This window comes from Takifugu rubripes, chromosome 17 (assembly GCF_901000725.2).
Source record: "Takifugu rubripes chromosome 17, fTakRub1.2, whole genome shotgun sequence".
In the NCBI taxonomy this organism is placed as follows: domain Eukaryota; kingdom Metazoa; phylum Chordata; class Actinopteri; order Tetraodontiformes; family Tetraodontidae; genus Takifugu; species Takifugu rubripes.
The window spans coordinates 15,794,119-15,817,181 of NC_042301.1; the positions used below are offsets into that span (position 1 = coordinate 15,794,119).

The 23,063-nt window shown below is 46.5% G+C and overlaps 2 protein-coding genes across 3 annotated transcripts; both read left to right on the plus strand.

Moving 5' to 3' along the window:
* Positions 1-860: 860 nt before the first annotated feature.
* On the plus strand, positions 861-20,362 carry abcc6a (ATP-binding cassette, sub-family C (CFTR/MRP), member 6a). The gene is made up of 32 exons (XM_011613024.2): positions 861-1,075; positions 1,303-1,414; positions 3,243-3,419; positions 3,596-3,721; positions 6,354-6,491; positions 8,408-8,530; positions 9,787-9,848; positions 9,985-10,116; positions 10,692-10,898; positions 11,836-12,013; positions 12,227-12,388; positions 12,474-12,566; positions 13,018-13,221; positions 13,528-13,674; positions 13,762-13,849; positions 14,265-14,334; positions 14,410-14,536; positions 14,616-14,792; positions 14,862-15,029; positions 15,144-15,327; positions 15,440-15,524; positions 15,625-15,742; positions 15,825-16,032; positions 16,116-16,426; positions 16,573-16,772; positions 16,941-17,067; positions 17,200-17,301; positions 17,618-17,764; positions 17,906-18,064; positions 18,233-18,399; positions 18,515-18,709; positions 19,076-20,362. The coding sequence occupies exons 2-32, from the start codon at positions 1,373-1,375 to the stop codon at positions 19,182-19,184; spliced, it is 4,533 nt and encodes a 1,510-aa protein (XP_011611326.2). The 5' UTR covers positions 861-1,075; positions 1,303-1,372; the 3' UTR covers positions 19,185-20,362.
* A 144-nt stretch (positions 20,363-20,506) lies between these two features.
* cep20 (centrosomal protein 20) lies at positions 20,507-22,301 on the plus strand. Of its 2 annotated transcripts, none has more exons than XM_029851499.1 (4): positions 20,507-20,633; positions 21,391-21,588; positions 21,787-21,871; positions 22,042-22,301. In XM_029851499.1, exons 1-4 carry the CDS (start codon positions 20,546-20,548, stop codon positions 22,169-22,171), a joined length of 501 nt encoding a protein of 166 aa, XP_029707359.1. In that variant the 5' UTR covers positions 20,507-20,545; the 3' UTR covers positions 22,172-22,301. The 2 variants fall into 2 exon arrangements, with proteins under 2 accessions (XP_029707359.1, XP_003972593.3); XM_003972544.3 differs by lacking the exon at positions 20,507-20,633 and adding an exon at positions 20,799-20,931.
* The last annotated feature ends 762 nt before the right edge of the window (positions 22,302-23,063 follow it).

Below are 23,063 nucleotides of genomic sequence, written 5' to 3' on the forward strand. Positions count from 1 at the left end.
TCTGCCGAACTTTCCGTGTTTCTTTTCTGCGGTGACGATGACGGTCCTGGCGGTGTCCGTCCCAGCCGAGACGGTGTCATACTTTCCCCGCTGTGCAGCAGCTGCTGAAGTTTCCCCCCTCTGTGCTGACCGGTGACCGTCTTCCCACCGTTCCATGATGCTGCACGACAGACTACAGAGGAGCTTCAGGAGCTCCCCATCTTGTGCGTCTCTTTTATTATGGCTGACTTGACCTCACACACGTAAACAACACCGATAGCAGACGGCTGACGTCCCTGCACGCTGTGGCTGGCACAATATTCAAACCCATTTTTGGCTCTGCTTTCTGGATTTTGTCTTCTATACCCAACATGCCAGCGTGACAACGACATCGTTGTGTAACTCTCCCGTGGGCTTTTTTTCCAGCGACCACGCAGGTCTCAATAGGATGACACATTAACCAACGACTGCTATTTTCCACCATATCAGCACAGTTTCAGTACTCGGGAACACGCATATATGGAACTAATGTAATATGTACATCTTAAGGCTGGTTTTGGGAATCATCCAGGGCTTTTTGGTGGTTTTATTTAAATAAATGTGATCACTCATATAGCTTTGCACTTTATATGGTGCTGAATGTGGAGCTCTAACAGGGTTTGCTGGTATATTTGAGAATTTGAAAACCTCGGGGTTTATCTGCATTCTTGGCCTCAGTTTAAAAGGTACATCTGTGCACAAGCAGACACTGTGTGGTCAGACAGCCAGTGGTTTGGGATGTGGGGAAAGGAGGGGAGGGAAGGAGCAAGAAAGGAAGGTGAAGGTAGTGAAAGTGGGAGGAGTATGTTTGCCGGGGTGTGAGACTGTCATCCTGGTGAAGGGAGTAGCTGCGGTGTTTTGATTGAAATCCAGCAGATGTGGGGTGAGAGAGGGAGAAAGAGAGAGCGAGAGAGCGACATAAAAGAGGGAGAGAGAGAGACTTCCACACACCGAATAAGAAGAGCTTCATAAGCAACAGGCAGAGGGAGTGAGAAGCAGACAGGCAGGAGCTGAGGCCAGCAGCAGTTGAAAGCAAATAGGTAGACAACAACTTTGAGTGAGAGATTTCTTTTATTCATTTCACACAAAGTCAAACAAAAAAGCAGCTTTTAGTGTCGGCACTCGGGCAGTCAGGGACACTTTTCCTTTCTTTTTCTTTAACAAGCGTTAGCTTCAACAGAATAAGTCTAAAAAGGACATCAAAACTTTGTCCCCCCCCCACCCCACCCCCGTTTCTCCCTAACACACACTCTCTCTCAAACACACACACGTGCTGGCGCTGAGTGCGCCGCAGGACCGAGGCTGAACGAGCCCAACAACTGGAGGATCGGGAGGGAAAGAAGAGAGCGAGTGGATGGACGCCTTCTGCAAACTGAGCGGCCTGGACCCACTTTGGGTGAGTTTCCGATGTGTTCACTGACCCAGAGCTCAGGTTTAACATGCTCCAGTCTTACTGACCGACATCCAGGTCTATGTTTGTAAGGAATGTGGGGTGTGGGGGGGGTACCATAAAGTTTTATTTGTTGCTTTCAACTGCTAATTCCTCAGGTAGAAATAAATTTAATGGCCCCGTGGTGTCGTTACTGTCACGTCAGTGCCGTGTTTATCACGGTCCTTTACTCGGTTTCCAGGCAAAGCTGAAATGTTAGTCGCAGCAGGATTACCACACGCACGTGCGTGAGCCTGGACTTCAGAATTTCCCCCTGCTGCACGGCAGCGCCGAGTGTTTGCCATCGCTCCGCTCTGCGAGGTACACTGAGGTCACGCTGTGTGAGCTGCTGTTGTTGGACGCGCTCACCAGTCTCATACATTAGCAAAGCTCCACGTCTGAAAGTATGGGATGGCCGCCGTCCAGCTGGAGCAGCAGAATCGGAATCTCTCCCAACTTTTCTCCCACTTTCTTGCTCTTGGGCTCAACTTCTGCTTTTGATTACTGACTCCGTTGCTCCAAAAGCCGAAAACAATGACCGCCAGCGCCGATAAAGCGAAAGCGAAGTTGCAGATTTTGCAGGAAAGAGTTCCGCAACATTCCGCAGCCGCACCCGTGTCCATTGGTTGTTCGTTTTGATACTCACCCGTCCACATGCTCGCGCGGCGGCGTCACCGATTATTCTTTGGTCGTGGCCTCAGGGTGACATCTGGGGATTTATTTGGCTCTAATGCTGAACCGAACATGTGTGAGAAAGCCCAGCAGCTCTAATCCAGAAGTAAACAGGGTAGAATCTATAAAGGTTAGCGAATATAAAGGGGCAGAAAGAAGGAATTTGAAGTGTAATTGGTTAAACAGCTCTATCCTGTAGTTTGACTTGAAGTGTAGGTGAGACTCCCGCGGGATCCCGTGCCTTTAGTCTTTCGATGCCTTTATCATTTTATCAGAATTTATAGCTTTTTCTGTTTAGGGTTTCGGTGCAACCGAGGCGGAAACAGCCCAGGAGGGATTTCTTTCTTTACTTAAAGTGCTCGGTCCATTCATTTGCCACTGACCACAGAAGTCAGGAGAGTCTGTGAAAGTAGCCTCCCACTCAGAAGTGATTCATCACCTTCAAGGATTTCGATCGGTTTTCACAGAGACCCCTTAGTACGCAGCCTGTTTAAATGTGGTCGTTGCGTAACCCCGGCCCCCCGACACGCTATCTGGGGGGGAAAAAAAGCTTTGCAACCCTGTGACAAATCGGGCAAAGGTGCAAAAATGTGCGGCGAGCGGGGTATCTACTAGACTAGCGGTCACGTCTCGCTCCGGGCAGCAGCGAACATCCCGCGGCCGTGCTCGGCTCACCTGCTTTGCTGCAGTAGCAGAGCTAAAACGGTCCCGTGTGGTCACCGACTGTGGCCTCGCTCTCTCTTAGCAGCAGTGCCAGACTGCTCTCCTTTAAAACCCAATTCCTGTGGCGAGTCTGCGAGGCCGCCTTGTTAGCACAACCAGGCTCCCTGCCCCTCATTAGGCCTTTCAGATGATAAACATCGGCATGGAGGCAACAACAAAACCCACTCCTGCTTTTCTTCTTCCAGTTTCACCCTGAAAAATGACCTCTGACATCAGCTCAGACACCTCAGCAGAATAAGAAAAATGAGCAGCCTTTACTTGCCAACAGACCCTGGCTCTCATTTGTTCCAACTCCCTGATGGATATGTTCCCCAATAATCTCAGCCTTTAAATCCAAGTTGTTTTGATGTGAAATTAGATCATTTGAGTCTGTTTTTTTTTTTTTTGTACTTTGATTCAGGACTGGAACCGTACATGGTACACGGCCAACCCAGACCTTACCCGGTGTTTCCAGAACACGGTGCTGGTGTGGGTCCCTTGTATCTATCTGTGGTTGCTGGCTCCCTTCTACTGCCTTCATCTCTACTGCCATGACCGTGGACGCATTCAGATGTCTGGCCTCTGCGCTGCCAAAATGGTGAGACTTCACACAGAGACGTTGGCCAAGCTCCTGCTTCTCCTTCTCCCCCCCTTTTTTTTTTTTTTTTGTAAATTCTTCACTGCATCTCCACCATCAGCTGAACTGAAACTGGGAAATGTGCCCGGAGATGCACACAGTGTTCCTGATCCGTCTCCTCTTGCTTTGCTGCTCAGGTGTTGGGCTTCCTGCTGGCCTCCTTCGGCTTCGTGGAGTTTTTCTATATTCTTCTGGAGAGAAGTCAGGAGATCCACCAGCACATGGTCTTCTTACTGAGCCCAATCATACGCAGCATGACTGTGGTAACTGTTGTTTTTTTTTATTACATTCTGTCAGAATCACATCAAAGTATATTTGGCAAATATGTCACGCCCAGGAATTGGTTTTAGAGACTCCCACTGTATCCGTGTTTGCATTCATGTATGGAAAACTACCGACAACACCCACATAAATTTTCATTGCTGGGTTAGAGAGGGGATTTTGGAAATATTTCATCCTGTGCTGCTGGCTCACACGTCTCCATGCAGCCCGATAAAAAGGCCTCGTCTCCCTATGGCGGACGGGCACAGAGGTGCAGCGATAAGCAACCAGGAATAGACCCATGATGTCGCAAGCAGTGCAAATATAACAGTCCCTTGAAAACACAGGCCTGAGCTTGACCATCGCTCACCAGGGAGACCAGCATATAGATGACATCATTTACTATTTGATCACGGAAAGTTCCAGCACAATGCAAACGCTGATGTGTGGGTGCTGTCAGACGGTGGGGCAGAGGTTCATTTTGGTTTTTCCCCCGACTCGCTGCTACGCGAAGCGGGTCCACCGACGCGTTATCGATCCGCATCGGGGTCAAGCAAACGTGTTATTGACCTTGACTGATTGGCTGCTCTAAAACAGAGTCATTCTGTTCATCTTTCAAGAAGACAAACACCAAACCGCTGGATGTAAACATCATCACACACAATTGCAGCCTATGTTAGACGTAATTACACAGAAGGTTCAAGTCAAGGCCTCAGGTGCAGAGTTTGACTGGAAGATTTGACGCCAGTTTCTTTATTGAGCGCCGTTGTCCCGGCCAAATGTTTACTTAAGGTCCAAAGAGCTGCCATGCATCCACAGAAATGAAAGAAAATCTGCTGTAAAGAAACCCATGGCTGACTCGAGCCTTCACAAATGTAGCCACGGCACTTTTCCTGCAGATATCAAACGTTCACGACAGGGTGGAACCCAGATCATAGTTTACAGACGATAGGGGCTGGCCTGCAATCAGAAATGTTTGCAGAGACTCGTGTTGACAGGAACAACTCTCAACGCTTCTCACTCCACTTATTTTCATCCAATTTGAAATGACACTTAATTGATGAGTAGGAGCAGACAGAGGAGAAGGTGTAGCACAGAACTTGGGTGGTAAGGCACGTCGGGAGGGTTGTTTATCCCCCAGAGGAGCGATAGGAGAATCACAATGGAGTAGGAGCTTGCTGAATCCAGCAGGGAGGGTTACAGTAACCCAGTGAGCCCCCAACTTCATAAACCAGAGAGAGATATAAGTTTACTCACAAAGATTCCTCTCTCTGCACTCTACAGATCCTGTACAGTCTCACTGTATCCCGGCCAGACAGCCGTCCCCACCTGTGGTCTTTTCAGACTCTTGAGTAAATACAAGCACGTGTTTGACTAAAATCGCACTGAGACGCCTCTGATATTTAGTTATATAGCCCACAATTAGCAATTTGTTTTGAGAGTACCGGGGAGAAGACACCATATCTGTGTTTAGGTGTCATTATCCTGGCCCGCCTTTATAGATCATCACCATGAGACACTCAGGACGGGAGCAGCGCGTTCTTGTTTTGCTCCACTTGTTTCGCCGACCCTCAAATGAATGTCTGAGTCAGTCAACCCACCGGCAAATCGTGGTTATTATTGATGAAAAGGACCATTGACCATAATCAGCAAGACTTAAAAATCCTGCCCCTCCGTCAGCGCTCCACGCTTCCCTTCTAATTATGAGTTAGCTAGCCTTTTATTTGGGGGTTCCTGATGGACGTAGTTCCACCCAGTGCTGGGTTCTAACAGATGGGCTTCACGGCAGTCGGGGCTGAGGGTTTGGAAGAGGAGGGGTTCATTTGAGGCTTATGGAGAGTTTAAACAAGTCAAAATGTACAGAAAGAACACAGAGTTCTTTCCACTCTGGGGTTGGCACTATTAATTGATATCGATGTTCTATGAGGTTATATTTTGGTATATATGCACTATCAGGAGCTAAGAGCTATCAATTCGTGTTACTCAGCTCATGAAAAATAGTTTCGCAACCGATATTTCAGGATCACTCACTACGCACAAGTCAGATGATGGCAAACACTACAGCGATAAGCAAGCGTAGCTCGTTTCATCACAGCGGCTGTTAGCTTTGCCCCTCGTGTTCCTACAGAGTTGGACCGAGTGGACCCTTCAGGCCACAGCGTCGGTATTAGCTCTGTTTACAGCATTTATTCAAGTCAATAAATTTACCAAAGCATTCCACGATTAGAGGAACTTATCATACCGAGGAAGAAGGAAATAAGGTTCCTACAGTTCAGATAACGACGCTAAACGTTCCCGATATCCCTGTATTTACACCCACTCTGTATGTGATTCAACTTCTGAAGCACGTTGAATTCAGGTGGACGGAAGACTCTAAATTCCCCATAGGTACGACTGTTCTTTGCATGTTTAGGCTGGACAGATATGCCAATCATGCAGGGAACAGGAAGACGGTTGTTTATGTGTGTGATGGTGGTCCCCCAGGCCACCACAAAGTTTAAAAATTTAAAAAAAGACACTTACATAACAACCAGACTACTGTGGTTGATTATAGGGAAGTCGGCTCACGTCGAGGTAACCAGATTTTGAAAGCCGTGGACCTTTTTTTTTATGTAGCTCTTTCTGTCTTTCTAGGTTTTGGCGCTCTGCATCATCGAGCTGGAGAGAGTGCGAGGCTGCCGTTCCTCTGTGTTCCTCTTCCTGTTCTGGGTAATGGCTGTGCTGTGTTCCCTCGTGCCTCTCAGAGCTAAGATCCAGCTGGCTATGGATGAGGTACGTTTAGCGAACTGATGAAGAGCGTCACCACATCGCCATATGTACGCATAATTCAACGTGCTGTTTTTGTGCTGCACGTGAGGGGTGGTGAGATACACGTATTTGAACCCAATAACCCCGGTTCACACTGTGTTATTGTACGTATATTTCACCAGATCTGATCCGATACTCATAGTCTAGACACAGGACTCAGCTTCAGATACCTGTATGTCAGCAAAGCATTCTATATTCATCCCTCAATGTCAACCAAACTGTCCCAAATTTAAAGCTGCCGTAGCCAAATCTGGTTGGAGATCATGTGTGTTTAAGCGTTCCTTTTCGTCCCGTCTCCCGTCGGACACTGCAATCATTGTTGCGCAGGGTAGGTTTCTATTTAAGCACGGGGCAGTCGCATTTGCATTCCTATAAAAACGCCTCAATGCACACATCCATATTTCTGTTTTATCGCCCTCTGTGTGACATTCCCACACAGCTCGGGGCAGAGTAATTGTGGCCCTGGGATAAATGCTGGTGAGACATGGCCGTCCAGGGTTAAACCAGAGGAAAGCCAGTGTTGTGTTTATGGGTTTATACTGCATTAAGCATAGCCAGATGGAAATCTATACATGCACATAAAATGCAAGGCCCTTTGGAATTCAGGCACAGATGTTTTCATTTCCTGCAACCACACTTTGGATGCACGTGTGACATGCTTTATGCAGTAAAGTTCTTCACCATATCATATGTTTGCCCATGGGGATTCAGGCACAACTGAACATTAGAGTCGTGCAGTCAAATACAGTTCAAGCATCAGGCCAGAAGGGTTGCAGGAGGCCTTGAAGGGGCTACAGGTATGCTAATTTACACCGTGGTTGGGGTTTTCTCCGTTAGCTTCACTAATAAGCTGCGTTTCTGTTATACAAGCGAGCGTCATTATTGGAACGGAAACAGTAAAGTTTTACTTAAAGGCTAAGGTCCTATAAATGAACACCTTGGATGCTTTTCATTGAAATGTTGGACGTTTAAATACCTCTTTTTATTCCCAAAATTAACTTAATACAACATGAGGCAACACGAAGAGAAGAAGAAAGCTCCCGTAATTTCAAATATGACAGGAGGTCAGAAGTGATGGGAAAAGCGTTGCCCTGTTCTCTCATTTTATAAATATTTACAAAGACGATGTTTAAATCAAATGCGGGTGTCAGTGGATCAAGTTGACAGAGTTCATGTTTGTGGACCATTGGCCATTCTGAGCTGTTGACCCACATTTTTACCGCCCACTTGTTGACTCTCCGGGCCATGTTTTTCACCAGGTGGCCTGATCCATTTGGCCCCTCGGTATCTCCTTTCTGGGCAAACCACCAATGGCACCACATTTCTGAGAGCAAGTCCTTCTATTGTTTGCAGTGGCTCTGACCTTGATGTATGTGCTGTATGTATGTGGTATATGGTGGGCACCCAGTAGTAAACAACAACTCTGCCAAAACCAGAAATCTTTAGAGTAAGGATGAAATTAGCTGCAAGGACACATTTTCTGGGGCAGCGTTTGAAAATAAGAAAATAATTCCACGATTTTCCTGTTCACAGATTTGTTGTTTTTTCGCGTGCCTTAGTGGTTTGGGGTTTTTTCGCCCAAACGTTTAAAACGCATCTGCGATCCTTCCGTTAGCGAGTTCGTAACCTCAGCTATACATTATGTGGTAAAAAAACCCAGCACTGTTGTTTAACTATATGCCACACCACAAGCAAGATAAATGATATATGACAGGAAGTTATGTGAACTGTTAAGAGAGCTGATGATTTCCACAGTCTTCATTTGAGCTCACCGACACTCAGCCAGATTGTGCAACACACCTGGAAAGCAACCATTTTATCCTCTAAATATATTCAGGTTGTGATGCCTTCATGGTCTCCTTCATCTGCGTTTTTTGCAGGGTTTTGCCTCAGATATCGTACGATACTTCGCCTTCTTTTCCTACTTCACCATCCAACTGGCTCAGCTCTTCCTGTGCTGCTTTGCAGACCAGCCTCCAGAGGGGAAAACCGTCTTGGAAAAGGTGGGCCCAGCAGAACGTATAGAAAATTCCCGCGCACCGATCTTGTGGTTTCTCGAAAGCTGTCGTCAAGACACTTTTCCCATTCGGAGAAAATATTATGAGTCACGTCGTTCCCTCCTCTCTCGCTCCCACAATCACTTCATTTTTGGCTTCCTGTGCAAGCAGGGCAAACATGTGTGTTCTCCTCTGTACCATCAACGTAACACTCAAACCTCAGACCGCCGGTGACGTCACGACACCGTGACCTCATACGAGCACGACTTTATTAAGATAACACAATGCACCAAGTTCATTGACGGCAGCTGACAGGAGAATGAGCATCAACAAAAACAGACGCGTGACGTAAAATTTCCCAGGGTGACAGAAGTTCAAAATAACTGGAAAAGTCCCGAACAAACTCGTGGTCGGTGGCGGGAGCGCTGAGGTTGCGAAAGCCGCAGTCTGGCTGCGCGGACACACCCATGGGTGGCTGTTCGATGTGTGCCGTCCTCCGCTTCCTCCACCAACTCCTTCCCTCCACTCTGGTCAGAGTTACTCACAGGAAGAGGGGATGTGAGGGGATGAAGACAGTTAATGAGCGAGGCAAACACGCTGCTGCGGGGGCGGCAGCGTGGAGAGCAGCCATGAACGATGTCTAGGAGGACAAACTTTCTCTGTCTGTGCGATTCCTCGCTGGACGCTCTGCCGTGACACATTTCCGCTCCGTCTCCTCTTGAGCCCATAAACGTCATTTTCACCATATGTTAACACTCAACTCTATTTATTCAGTCCCGTGGGAGTTCGCGACCTCGGGCCTCAACCACCTGACGCTCCAGTGCTGTACACACACACACACACACACACACACACACACACACACACACCTCCCCGTCTCAGAAATCCTCCTCACAAATGCATCAAATAAGGGACAGCTTCATTCACATGGTGCTAATTCCCGTCTCACGATCCTGAACACTACCCGTTCATCCCCCTGGACCCATAGCAGCAGAACATTGGTATGAGGCCATCACTCATGCGGCATCTGTCTAGTCGGGATGAAACTCTCCTAACGGTCATCAGATCTAGACCGTGCTGTGGAAAACGTAGATTGGTGCGAGACGAGTTAGAGGAAAGTCGAATTGCGGAATTGAACGCAACGAGTCAAAGATAATCCTGACATGCAGATGACCCTCGCAAGCAACTGTGACAGTTGGACTGTAATTAGTCAGATATTTACTCAGTATACAGCAGTGATTCTGTTGTTTGGCACGTTCCAGAACCCCTGTCCCGTCAAAGACGCCTCGTTCCTGTCAAAGATCCTCTTCTGGTGGTTCACTGGGTAAGCCGTTTCCTCACACGTCCATCTTCTGCAACCGGCCCACCACAAGAACATCGTGCACCTGTTTACAGTGAACTGTGTGTTTTGTGGTCACTTGTGTCTGTGAATCATCCCCCCCCCTCCAATCCCTCTGCAGGCTTGTTGTGAAAGGATACCGCACCCCATTGGCAGCGGAGGACCTGTGGACCCTCAGGCAGGAAGACACATCAGGCAAGATCATCGCGGAGCTGCAGGAGGACTGGACGGCTGAATGTGCTAAAATCCAGAAGTGAGCAGCCCTGCACTAACTGAGGCCAGCATGTTTAATGTTTAAGGTGGCTCGTCGTGCATTTCGTAGCGCGGTATCATTTTGATGTCACGGGCCTTTCTGAACGACCAACAGGTGCATTGTTTTAAGCCTCATGAATACCCCCACCCCTGTGCACAATCGGAGCACCTCTGTGTGGTTTTTCCATCGCAGCCGAGCTCTAACTTTCGCCTCAGTAATTTCATTATTGCAGTGTGGTCAAACATCAGCGAGCGGCTGGTGTTGGTGAACGACCTAAGCGAAGCATGGGCGAGCGTGTCTCATCAGCTGAATAGTGCTTGAATTGTAAATTCCAGCTCCAAACGTTCTCTTGAATCCACATGCTCAGGATTTTACATACATACACACATATATACGTGCTTGTGTGGAAAGCTGTGTGCAACCCCATTAACACTACCTTTGATGTGTAGGCAATAAGTGTGTCAGGCAATTATTTTGTGCTGTTTCTGGCCAGCTGTTAAGTTTTAGAGTCTGTTTTAAATCAAAGACTGGAAACAGTTGAGGCGTCCGTGACACATCTGTGTTGTCTGTGGCAGGCAGCAGAAGGCCCTGGCATCAGGTGCAGCACTCGGAAGCCGACTGCCAGACCAGGCTCAGCTCCTGAGGAAGCTGCAGAAGGAGCAGAGCTCGGGTTTCTTCCTGCTCAGGACGCTGGCGCGGAAATTCGGCCCGTACTTTCTGACCGGGACCCTGTGCATCGTATTCCACGATGCCTTCATGTTTGCCATCCCTCAGGTGCTCAGGTGAGACTCTCCATTCGACTCAGCTGCATTTCAATCCACTTTGTGGATGCGTTCGTTTCGTGCAAAAAAGAAACAGTCGGTAATAAATCTGCTCAGAGGGTGGCAACTAGCATAAGAAACTGTGTCGGGATGTCTTGGAAAGAGACGTTGTTGTTGAGTTTTTCATTGCGCAGCTCCCCACAAACCCAGTTTCAACCTCTGAAACTGTCCAAACCTCAGCTTGAAATTACCTGGACGCGCTGCAGTCCAAGGCATAAAAATAGCCAAAAATAGTTGTTAGGGGCAACTGTCCAAGTCAATTCAGAGGTGGAAATAAAAGTTGAAGAGGTTGTGTTTTCTTGATGTAATTCAAGGAACTGCGGATGGTGGGAACGCAGAAATACTCTATGACCTACTCCTCTCCCGTATCCCAAGATATCGCCCTTATTGTCCGACTTTCAGTGATTTGTGACAGCGATAACCCAACAACAACAACAATAACAGAAACTGGCGGAGTGAAAATAGGTCATGGCTGACCTACCGCTATTCCACTCGCCAGACTGGAATGTTGTTGTCGATGCTCGGTGCGGAATCATTGTGAGTGTTAATTACGGTTAGAGTGTTGTGAACAAGAAAATCTGGCCAGACCGCAGTCCTTCAAGCTCCAGCGAGGAAGGAGAGGAGGCTCCAAATGGCACAAATGTTGTCAGGGGCACAATAGTGAGGGTAGTGCGGCCTCGGGCCAAGCGCTGCCGTACCGCCCCTGTCACCACAGCGGGGCTGGTTTGCTGCCCACAATGGCAAAATCAAATAATGGCAGATTACTGAAAAAAAATCATGCTGACAGGGTGAAACCGTGCTGACATCATGCTAACAAAACAAGCAACACCCAGATGTGGAGCCTCTGAGGACGACTCCAGGCTTGCAGACCAGCTAAAGGCTTACTCTTCTTTTCCAGCCTTCTTCTGGGGTTCATGAGGGATGAAGATGCCCCACTCTGGAAGGGCTACTTCTACGCCACGCTGATGTTCCTGCTCTCCTGTCTGCAGTCGCTCTTCAACCATCAGTACATGTACACTTGCTTCACCGTGGGAATGAGGGTGAAGACAGCCGTCATGGGCTTGGTTTACCGGAAGGTGGGTGAATCTGGGTGTCTGCTAACCTCCAGACATAACTTTGGCTAAAATAGCAAAAAGTCAAAAGTTCTCTACTCTGTCCACACAGGAAAACATCTCTGGCTTGAATAAATGATGCTGTGAATTCTATTTTTTTTATGCAACGCTGCATGTTTACTGTATAATTACATTGAAGGGGGGTTTTTTTGTTGTTTTTTTTTGTTTTGGATACAGTCGTTGGTGATAAACAGCGCCGCGAGGAGGACTTGCACCGTGGGCGAGATCGTCAATCTGGTTTCTGCCGACACTCAGAAGCTCATGGATTTCGTGGTGTATTTCAATACGGTCTGGCTGGCTCCCATTGAAATTGCTCTCTGTCTCTTCTTCCTCTGGCAGGTATGAGGTGCTTTTGTTCTTCTTCCCTGCCCGTTCATTCATTGCCTTCAAAGGCCTTGACGCCATTATCGTTCCTTTCATTCAGCAACTCGGGCCGTCGGCGCTGGCGGGGATCGCTACCGTCATTTTTATTTTTCCCCTCAATGGATTCATCGCCAAGAAAAGAAGCAAACTGCAGGTACAGAAACGTTCTTCTTGTTCCTCGTCCTGTCATCTGGCACATGGGGCAAAGATGCCACGGTTGGTTTAGACGGTGGTGGAAACTGCGTGGGTGTTTGGCCAGAATGGTCCGTTCCCTGTCATCCCTTTGATGCCAGCACCATGCAGCGCCTTTCAAAGACAATGAAAGGAAAGAGTGGGCAGCGGCAAAGGCAAATTTATTTCATTCATTTGGAAAAACAACAGGCGCTTCTGAAAAGTCGGATGTGGTTTTAATCGAGCGTAGTCTTGGGTGTACTTTCCACACCCCAGGCTCTTTGTTGTTTCCTTTTTACTGAAATGTGCCACCAGTAAAAGCTAACAAAAGTAAACATGCTCCGTACCGTACGGGGAAAGTGCTGTAGTTGTAAAGCCATGGTCGCAAATGGGCGGTCAACCTGAGACTTCCTTTATTCTGTGTCGGTGGACAGGAGACTCAAATGAAGTTCATGGACGGACGCATTAGGCTGATGAATGAAATCCTGAATGGAATCAAGATCCTGAAGTTTTACGCCTGGGAGAAGGCCTTCCTGGAGCAGGTTCTGGGACACAGAGAAAAGGAGCTCAGAGCCCTGAAGAAGTCCCAGATCCTTTATTCCATCTCCATCGCTTCCTTCAACTCCTCTTCTTTTCTGGTGAGACTTCTTCATTAGGTATGATGGGAAGGTGATGAGATAAAAAATGCACGCGATGCAGGAAGGAAGGAAATCCAGGGAATAAAATAAATGACGTACGGTACTTAAACGATATCATGACCTGTCCTTTGAATAAAAGGACAGACCGGAAGTAAAAGAGAGCAACAGTTTGCTGTTACTTTTCATGGGACAGAATGTTAATTAGAAGTATTGAGGAGAACCCTGGAGTTTCATTTATGCCTCCACCAATCACTCAAGTCCCTGCCTGCCGAGTTAACATTCACAATTTTCTTCTCCCTCTTGAAGATCGCCTTCGCTATGTTTGGTGTCTACGTGATGCTGGATAACAGGAACGTCCTGGATGCACAGAAGGTCTTCGTCTCCATGGCGCTGATCAACATCCTGAAAACATCACTGAGTCAGCTTCCTTTTGCCATAAACACCACTGTGCAGGTAGGTGGCGTTTTTAGAAACCGGCGACGGCTCTGCCATGCGTTCTTCGTTCTCATTTCACGGCCCTTTGTGATGCCTCTGTTTCAGGCTATGGTTTCACTGAGGCGCCTGGGAAAGTACCTGTGCTCAGAGGAACTGAAAGCGGACAACGTCTCAAAGGCTCCTCTTACGTCTGGTAACCAGATTTGCAAGTTTGTCTGAAAAATCAGGGCTGTCATAATAAATAGAGACAGCCCACAGACGTTTTGTTTTTATTTGAGGGGACCGCAGCCTCGCATGGATCGTGTGCGCCGTCACTTCCACGTGCTGACTCGTAGACGTGATGATTATAGGATCTCCCCATTTAGCGGTTTTAGCATAAATCGCAGCGTGATTTCAGACATATGATCACCAAGGAGCTTTTTTAATGGACTCCACTCCTCTCTCTGTAATCACTCAACAATTTCTAAGCAAGCTTGTCAAAAAAAACAAAAAATAAACAACAGCACTGTAATTTGTTTGGTTCCGTTCGTCTGGGAAGAATGTGACCTGTCGTTGCAGTTTATTGGAAGAACTCGTGTAGTTTGCTGAGCCTCTTCCCTTCTGTTTAGATGGAGAAGACGTGGTGATAGAAAATGGCACTTTCAGCTGGTCCGCCACGGGTCCGCCATGTCTTAAAAGGTAGCTGGTCGGGATGCTGACAAAAACCTTTAAAGCCAAAATGAAGAATTAAAGAGCAGCGACTTGTTTTCACAGAATCAGCGTGCGCGTGCCACGAGGTTCCCTCGTTGCAGTGGTTGGACCTGTGGGCAGTGGAAAGTCCTCTTTGCTGTCAGCCATGCTTGGGGAAACTGAGAAGAGATGCGGCCACGTTACTGTAAAGGTATGGGATGTCTGCAGTTTTATACCGATAGTTGTGGACTTATAAATACTGATGCTGCGTCTAACATGTGTCCTCTCAGGGCTCTGTGGCATATGTACCCCAGCAGGCCTGGATCCAGAACGCAACTGTCCAGGACAACATCCTGTTTGGGCGCGAAAAACTGAAGACTTGGTACCAACGGGTGCTGGAGGCCTGCGCGCTCCTGCCCGACCTGGACATCCTACCTGCCGGAGATGCTACAGAAATTGGAGAGAAGGTAAAGAAAATCACAATTTGAAACCCTGGAGCACCCTTGTGGAGTTTAACCCAAAACTGGTCGATGCAGGGACTGAATCTCTCCGGTGGGCAGAAGCAGAGAGTGAGCCTGGCCAGGGCTGTCTACAGAAAGGCTGATGTTTACCTCCTGGACGACCCACTGTCCGCTGTTGATGCGCACGTGGGTCAGCACATCTTTGATAAAGTGATCGGCCCAAAAGGAGTCCTCAGAGACAAGGTAGCAAAGCCTGCAATGTCCAAACTCGCCTTTTCAGGTGTACACAAAGAGTCTAACAGCCTTTAAGCCGCCACATTTCTGATTCTCCAGTTTCTGTGTCTGTTTGCTTCCCAGACGCGTATCCTGGTTACACACGGAATGAGCTTCCTGCCGCAGGCCGACCATATTCTTGTCCTGGTAGACGGAGAAATTACAGAGAGCGGCTCCTACCAAGAGCTCCTCAGCCGGCACGGCGCTTTTGCCGAATTCATCCACACTTTTGCCAGAACAGAAAGAAAAGAAAGTGCCATTCAGAGAGGTAAGGACCCGCCCGGTAACAGCAGCCGTGGCTAAATACAGTTCATAAAGCATTGATGAAACACTTAAAGATGACATTCGCTTGGAATTAAAACCTCTGCCGGTTCCTGTAGCGGGGTCACGGAGGTCCAACGCTCGATTAAGCATGGTTGACTTCATGCCTTTCTCAAGAGACCTGTCCCAGGAGCAGCTCATCGGGTGGGTGGACCTCGGCAAAACTGTTGTCGAGAGCGTTGACGAGCCTCAGGCGCGTTTTTGCCTTTACCAGACTGACCTCTGGCCTTGGCTTTGTCTTCAGGGGTGACACCACCAATAGTAACCTCCAGAATATGGAGCCCATGCCTGAAACAGATGAAGAGCAAGTGCCAGAGGACTTGGGCAAACTCACGGTGGTTGATAAAGCTCGCACTGGGAGGGTAAGTGTGAAAGTAGATCTAAGCTAGCTTTCCCTCTTTTCAGCGTTATTAAAAAGCTTTCTTGTTCTAATAATCCCAACAGGTGAGGCTGGAAATGTACAAGAAGTACTTCAACACCATTGGCTTGGCCATCATCATTCCCATCATCTTCCTGTACGCGTTTCAGCAGGGGGTCTCGTTGGCCTACAACTACTGGCTCAGGATGTGGGCTGACGACCCCATTGTCAACGGCACCCAGATTGACACGGATTTGAAGCTGACCGTATTCGGAGCGCTGGGCTTTGTACAAGGTCGGTTTAGCATTTAGAAAAGCAGTTCGGATGTTTGGAAGACCGGTTATATGGAAAAATAAATACATTTTGCTTCTATTCAGGAGTCAGCATCTTTGGAACCACCGTGGCCATCTCCATCTGCGGCATCATCGCCTCTCGTCACCTGCACATGGATCTACTGATGAACGTGCTGCGCTCGCCCATGTCTTTCTTTGAGTGCACGCCCAGTGGCAACCTTCTCAACCGCTTCGCCAAAGAGATCGACGCCATCGACTGCATGGTCCCTGAAGGCCTGAAGATGATGCTGACCTACGCCTTTAAGCTCCTGGAGGTCTGCATCATTGTGCTGATGGCCACACCCTTCGCCGCAGTGATAATCCTGCCTCTCGCCTTCCTTTACGCTTGCGTTCAGGTATATGTTCCACTTTTTCTTAAAAGGTTTGGGGCTCCAAACCCCAATAGTGCTGATTTTGTCATTTGCAAACGACTCTATGAGCTATGGGGACGATCTCTGAAATCCATTTTCAATCATTAAAACTGGTGCTTTGCTTTTCACAGAGCTTCTACGTGGCCACTTCCTGCCAGCTGCGGAGGCTCGAAGCCGTCAGCCGCTCGCCCATCTACACCCACTTCAACGAGACAGTTCAGGGCGTCAGTGTCATTCGGGCCTTCGGAGAGCAGCCCAGGTTCATCCTGCAAGCCAACAAAAGAGTCGACTTTAATCAGACCTCCTACTTCCCTCGATTTGTGGCCACCCGGTGAGATGATGAGTGATTGTGATTACGGTGGCTTTAATTGCAGCGTTTCATTTGCTTGCGGGTTTTGGTTCATGATGAATGCTGAAGTTACTCAAATTTGTCGTCTAGCTTTTGAAATGAGGTAATTTAGTTAGCTGAATGGTAGCTAAATCGCTGTTATATCCGCAGATGGCTGGCGGTCAATCTGGAGTTCATTGGGAATGGGGTGGTCTTGGCAGCAGCCATTCTCTCCGTGATGGGAAGAAACACTCTGAGCCCAGGCATTGTTGGTCTGGCCGTGTCACACTCCCTTCAGGTATGAAGCTAACTGACAGGGTTTATTTTAGATGCATATTGCGACTTCAGGACCTTCACTCCTTAAGGGGTGCTTAGCAACCAGGTACATTTTTAGTGGAAGTGAAAGTAAACTACACACCGGGTGTTACAGGTGACGGCCATCCTGAGCTGGATCGTGAGATCCTGGACTGATGTGGAAAACAACATCGTCTCTGTGGAGAGGGTCAACGAGTACGCAGACACGACTAAAGAGGTCAGTCTTTCACATGGTATGGTATATATAGATATATAATGGTATATATAGATCCTATATAAAATAATTTTTGAGTTATTTTGCTGACTGACAGACAAACGCCGGCTGTTACCTCCTCGGCGGCGATAAATACGAAACAGCATTATTATTCATCATCAGTTAGGGTCATTATCAGTTAGGGTCCTGTTAAGCAGTTCCTAGAACTAGTAGGGTTACAATGATCCTAAAGGTTTGTTGTGTCAATATTAAACCAGTGCTCAGGACATTAAACCCAGCACCAGAATAACTTTTTACGCTCTGATTTTGTCCTTTTAAGGCCAGTTGGACGATAGAAGGCAGCTCCCTACCTCTGGACTGGCCCCTGAAAGGCACTTTAGAGTTTCAGGAGTATGGGCTACAGTACCGTAAAGGACTGGAGTTGGCTCTGAAGGGCATTACACTGAATATTCATGAAAGAGAGAAGGTGAGTCATAACCCTTAATCATTCTGTCAAAAGAATGATGATTTTATACCTAAATTCAGATCCATGCAAGAGCTGTTGCAAGCTTTTATCGGTGTATTCAAAGAAATAAGAAAACATAAACCTAAATAAACACTTTTTCAGGTTGGAATTGTGGGTAGGACTGGAGCAGGGAAGTCCTCACTTGCCCTGGGAATCTTCAGGATCTTAGAGGCAGCTAAAGGAAAGATCTTCATAGATGGAGTCAACATCGCAGACATCGGACTCCACGACCTCAGATCACGCATTACTATCATTCCTCAGGTATAGCAGTTGTAATAACAAAAGCCAAGGCTTGGCATTCACCACATAAACACTGACATTAACTCTAATTTGTATCCAACATAAATCAGCTATTCACCTGTGTATTCCTGTGATGGACCTGGACACGCAGGAGTAAATGACAAGGTCTTTGTTTCTGCCATTTGCCAGGACCCTGTGCTCTTCTCTGGGTCTCTCCGGATGAACCTTGACCCCTTTGACACCTACACCGATGAGGACGTGTGGCGTTCACTGGAGCTCGCTCATCTCAAGACCTTTGTGGCCAAACTGCCGGACAAGCTCAACCACGAATGTTCGGAGGGAGGAGAAAACCTCAGGTACATCCTGGGATCCTGTCTGGGATGTTGTTTCTCCAAGGAGGCCTCAAATATTCTATTGACATCCTGACAAAGCTGCCGCACATGTGACGTTTGGGGTTTCTTGTCTCTGCAGTCTGGGTCAGCGCCAGCTGGTGTGCCTGGCCAGGGCCTTACTGAGAAAAACCAAAATCCTGGTTCTGGACGAGGCAACAGCTGCTGTCGACCTGGAGACAGACACACTCATCCAGTCAACAATCCGCACACAGTTTGAAGACTGCACTGTTCTGACCATCGCTCACCGCCTCAACACCATCATGGACTACACCAGGTATGTCGAAACAACATCCTTTCAGGAATTTCAATACGTCCGTCGCCACTGGTCCACTGAACTGGATAACCTTTGTTTTTCTGCCCCACCTCCATGACCTACAGTCTTACAGTCAAACTAAAGGTATCATTTCAGACTCCAAGAACCTGCAATAACCTTTTCTCACTGTTTGTGACATGTTGGAGACAAAACAGTTCTCCTCCCTTCCTAAGAAACAAATTCTTAATTTCAGCCGAGCGGTCCCCTAGCTAACGCGCTAACCCTCGCGGACGGGCCTCGGCGCCACAGAAGCCGCAGCTTTCCAACCTGTCGTACGTGTGATCCCAGGTGCTAAATGTGACGTCCTGCCTCTCGGTTGTCTCACAGGGTGATCGTCATGGACAAAGGCCACATCTCTGAGATGGACTCCCCAGGAAATCTCATTGCACACCGGGGACAGTTCTATGGAATGTGCCGAGAAGCTGGACTCGTGTAGCCCCTTTTTAGGCTACGTTATCATTAAGCTGGTGTCCAGGTATAAAGGTGTGGCACCTTAATTACGTGGCTCACCAACCCATGACAAATTGGGCCATTCCAAGCTTTGGGGCAGCTCAAACTGCTTCTCCTGATGTGGGCATCGTCGAGGGATCTCAAGAGTAGCTGCTCACGAGTTGGGTGTAAAGCGACATTGTCAGCTTTGCACTATGAACAATAAAGAAGCTACAGTGTCTTCAGGTTATAAATGTCGCATACATGTTTAGTGGCGGTGTTTTATTCCAACAGAGGATGATGCCAGGAGCTGGGATGAAGCAGTACTACAGTATAAATCTTGGGAGTTTTTATCTCTTTTTGAAAAGGGGATGTATTATTTTTGTATTTTTCTGGAGGTTGTCTCAGCCTTGAATATTTAAAGGATGCGTACTCACATCCTTTTAGTCTTGTATGTAGAAAAGAAGCTTGTAAATGGAAACTGTTGTTTTGTTTTCTTCCTTATTCCTGTCCCTAACACTGGGACAGGAAATACTCTGACACAGTAACCTTCAAAAGGTGCTTTTAAGTTAAACTTGAGGTTTTCACAAACATCGGAATCTGGGGTGGATGCAGCCAATTTGGATTTTTTGGTGTCTTACGGAAAAAGAGGAAAACAGTAAAGTGAGCCAAGACAACAACAAAGTCCAAATATGTTGTGGCTGCTGTTTATTTCGGTCAATGTAAACACATAAAAATATTTTTTTATATTTTATTGGTCGGATTTGAACTTACGGCTGCAGTGAAAACCAACACGGACAGAGAGACACACATCAAAGCACTTGTGATGAATGTGTGTGTAGTCACAGTTCAGGCTGCATGTACACACTCATTTCTGGTGCTGGTATGGAACTGTTACAGTCCCCTTTGACCTTTACGTTTTAATCGTAAGAATCCGGTGAACTTTAAAAAGCGAAGAGATGTTTACTTGTTTGTCTTACTGGTTTAGACATATTAAAAAAAAAGAACCCATTATAGTTTATTTATGTGACATGACAAAATGTATTAAATTTCCTTACAATTTTAAGGATTGTTTTGTATTTATACTTTTTATAATAAGCTTGGTCATTTGTCACTGAGCATTTATTGTTAATTTACTGTCTTGATCTTTGTATCATGCTGGATAATAAACTGTATTTGAATCTATGGTATGCTTGAAGTTGTTTGATGTGTAAAATAATAAGTAATAATTGTAAAATAAAACCAGAAAAGCACTCATAGCACACAGATCTCTATCAAACAGCTCATACGCCCAAAACGTGCACCTTACTGCTGTATCTGCTTTTTGTAGGCATAGTAATACAAGGTGACATAACAGAAGCTGGCTGGATGAACAAAGCCCCTGACTTTATTCTTGGCCTATATTCTTTGGAAGATCAAAGCCCAAAGTTGCTCCGGAATCCAGAACAACCAAAATGTAATATTTCTTGGAAATTTTCATTAAGGAATTGTTTAGAACTTGTCAAGTTATTTTGTTCAAATATGTTCCTCCTAAAATATTAACCTGTTACATAACATAACCTTTTTGGAAGTAATAATAATAAGTTTTATTTAAATAGTATGGTAAGTGACGTCTAGGACTTTGAGTCCACCCATAACAGACATCACGTGGGCGGAACTAGGTGGTGAAGCCCGCCCCTTTCGAAGGTTGCTGTGGCTGGAGGGAGTTTTGTTTATGCCTGTTGCAATGGCGACAATTAGTGAACTCAAATGTGGTAAGAAGTAACTTTTCAGTCTCAATAGTTGCAACCATAAGTAATTTGAGCATCGTCGCACAAGCGACGAATTAATGAAACAACGCTGGAGTCCAATCGTTTTCATAGCTAGCTAGTCGTTAGCGTCTTCATTCGAAACTTCGCTGGGAAAAAAAAAATGTTTTCACAAATAATTCGACCTTCTTGTCAAGAAATCTTTTTGGTTTCCAACCTGTGCAACATTAAAGGAATAATAGAGAGTCTATATAACAACGTGTTTCCGTTTTAATCTGTCAGAGTTGAATTCAATTCAGTCCAACTTTATTTATATCGCGGCTGTTACAATGAACATTGTCTCACAGCCTGACCCCCAAACAAGCATCAGGCGTTGGAAGATGTATCTGTCCCTTACATTGAACCATTACATTCACAAGTTTTCAACCCGAGCTCTTTTTTTCTCCTGAAAACTATTTATTTCAGCAATAAAAGAGACGCTGGAGTCCCGTGGTGTGTGGGCTCAGTTGAAGGCTGGGATCAGGGCAGAGGTGTTCGGCGTCCTGGACAACACAGGTGAACCCCGGCCGCCACTGTCCCACGAAAACCTGCTCATCAATGAGCTGATCCGAGAGTACCTGGAGTTCAACAAGTACAGGTACACCGCGTCAGTGCTGACTGCAGGTGGGTGAAATACGGGATCCCAATGATCCTCTTCCAAATGTGAAAGAAAACATAAAGCCATTTAATTAGCATTTACAGCACCAGTACACATAGCATCCCACATGTAACCTGTTTTAATGTGACAGAATTCCAGCTCCTCCCGATGACTCGGGTGAAATGTACTAGTTTTGAATAAGTCATCTTTGTTTGTTTCCACAGAGTCAGGCCAACCTGATGTTCCACTGGACAGACAGTTCTTGGCAAATGAGCTCAAAGTCACAGAGAGTGCAAGTTCTAAGTCTGTGTAAGTACAGTTATCCTTCCCGCTGTTCGATATGTACCAAATAGGGTGAGACACCAGTGAATCATCACTGTTGGCATTAGTCATTCCAGGCTTTCTGCACTATTCATGACATTTATTTTGAACAAGACTGAACAGTTTTTGATCAGAAGTTGTGGTATTTTGCATTCTAGGCCGCTGCTGTATGGCCTGGTGTCATACTTTGTGAACAACACTGACAATCTGGGGAAGGTATTTCTGCGGGGGTCTTCTCTGCCTCCCACCACCAACAAAGCACCTAGATCAGATGTTAAAAAACTATAGCAGTCTAGTTGTTTCTCCTGAGAGGATTCCCATTTTTCTGCAGTAGCTCTTGTCATTGTATTTAATTTCAGGTTTGTGCAAATCCGTTTTTGTTTTTTTTAAATGTTAATAAATATAATTTTTATCTTAATCTGGAGCGTATGAATGAAAATGATATGCAATTCCACTCGCCACCACATGGTGGCAGCATCGCCACAGATAAAGTAAAGACTGCAAAGAGAAAAAAACCTGTTCATGGATGTTGTCAATCAGTGAAGCTCCACCATGGTTTGATTACACAAACATACAAAGTTAAAAGTTAAAATGCCACATACTGTATCCCACTTTGTAACCTTTTGGTAAAAGACCTATGATGCAGAAGTTCAGAACATGCAGAACTATGCATTGTCATTGTCTATTTTTGGAATTTACATCATGGTGTTATTTAATATTCTTTTTTTTCCCCAAAGAACCTGAACTTCTGAATCTGTGATTGTTTTCATGTTCCAGTGGTCATTCAGTGGGACTTCTTACCCCCCATCCCCTCTTGTGCACGTTTGACCTGGTCTGAGATGTTTTTATTAGTAATACCACATCATTATGGAGCTGTTTTAACCTGGGACCGCTTAGCCCATAATCCACAGGTTTATATAAAGCCAAATTGGAGATCTTCACATTTATTTAGGTAGCTCCTCCGGTGTTTGCTCTTCTTTTACATTGTTTTCTGTGCAGCTTTGGAAGCGCCACCTCGTGACCCCTGTGATAACTGAAATCAGAATGTTAAAATAACATTGTTGGATAACACGCTGGGCAGTTTCTCATCTCTGGAGCTGTATATTCCTACAATTTACTGTCTCCACTGGCCGTACGAGCACCTATACAGGTTTGAATAGATCAAGTCATAGCCCTTAAA

Bases quoted from the DNA above. Each gene is read 5' to 3' on its own strand.
- abcc6a (XM_011613024.2), top strand. From the start codon at position 1,373: ATGGACGCCTTCTGCAAACTGAGCGGCCTGGACCCACTTTGG. The intron at 8,531-9,786 runs GTGGGCCCAGCA...GGCACGTTCCAG, and splicing joins GGAAAACCGTCTTGGAAAAG to AACCCCTGTCCCGTCAAAGA. The intron at 13,675-13,761 runs GTAGGTGGCGTT...CCTCTGTTTCAG, and splicing joins CCATAAACACCACTGTGCAG to GCTATGGTTTCACTGAGGCG.
- cep20 (XM_029851499.1), top strand. From the start codon at position 20,546: ATGAACAAAGCCCCTGACTTTATTCTTGGCCTATATTCTTTGGAAGAT. The intron at 21,589-21,786 runs GTGGGTGAAATA...TTGTTTCCACAG, and splicing joins CGCGTCAGTGCTGACTGCAG to AGTCAGGCCAACCTGATGTT. The intron at 21,872-22,041 runs GTAAGTACAGTT...TTTGCATTCTAG, and splicing joins AGTGCAAGTTCTAAGTCTGT to GCCGCTGCTGTATGGCCTGG.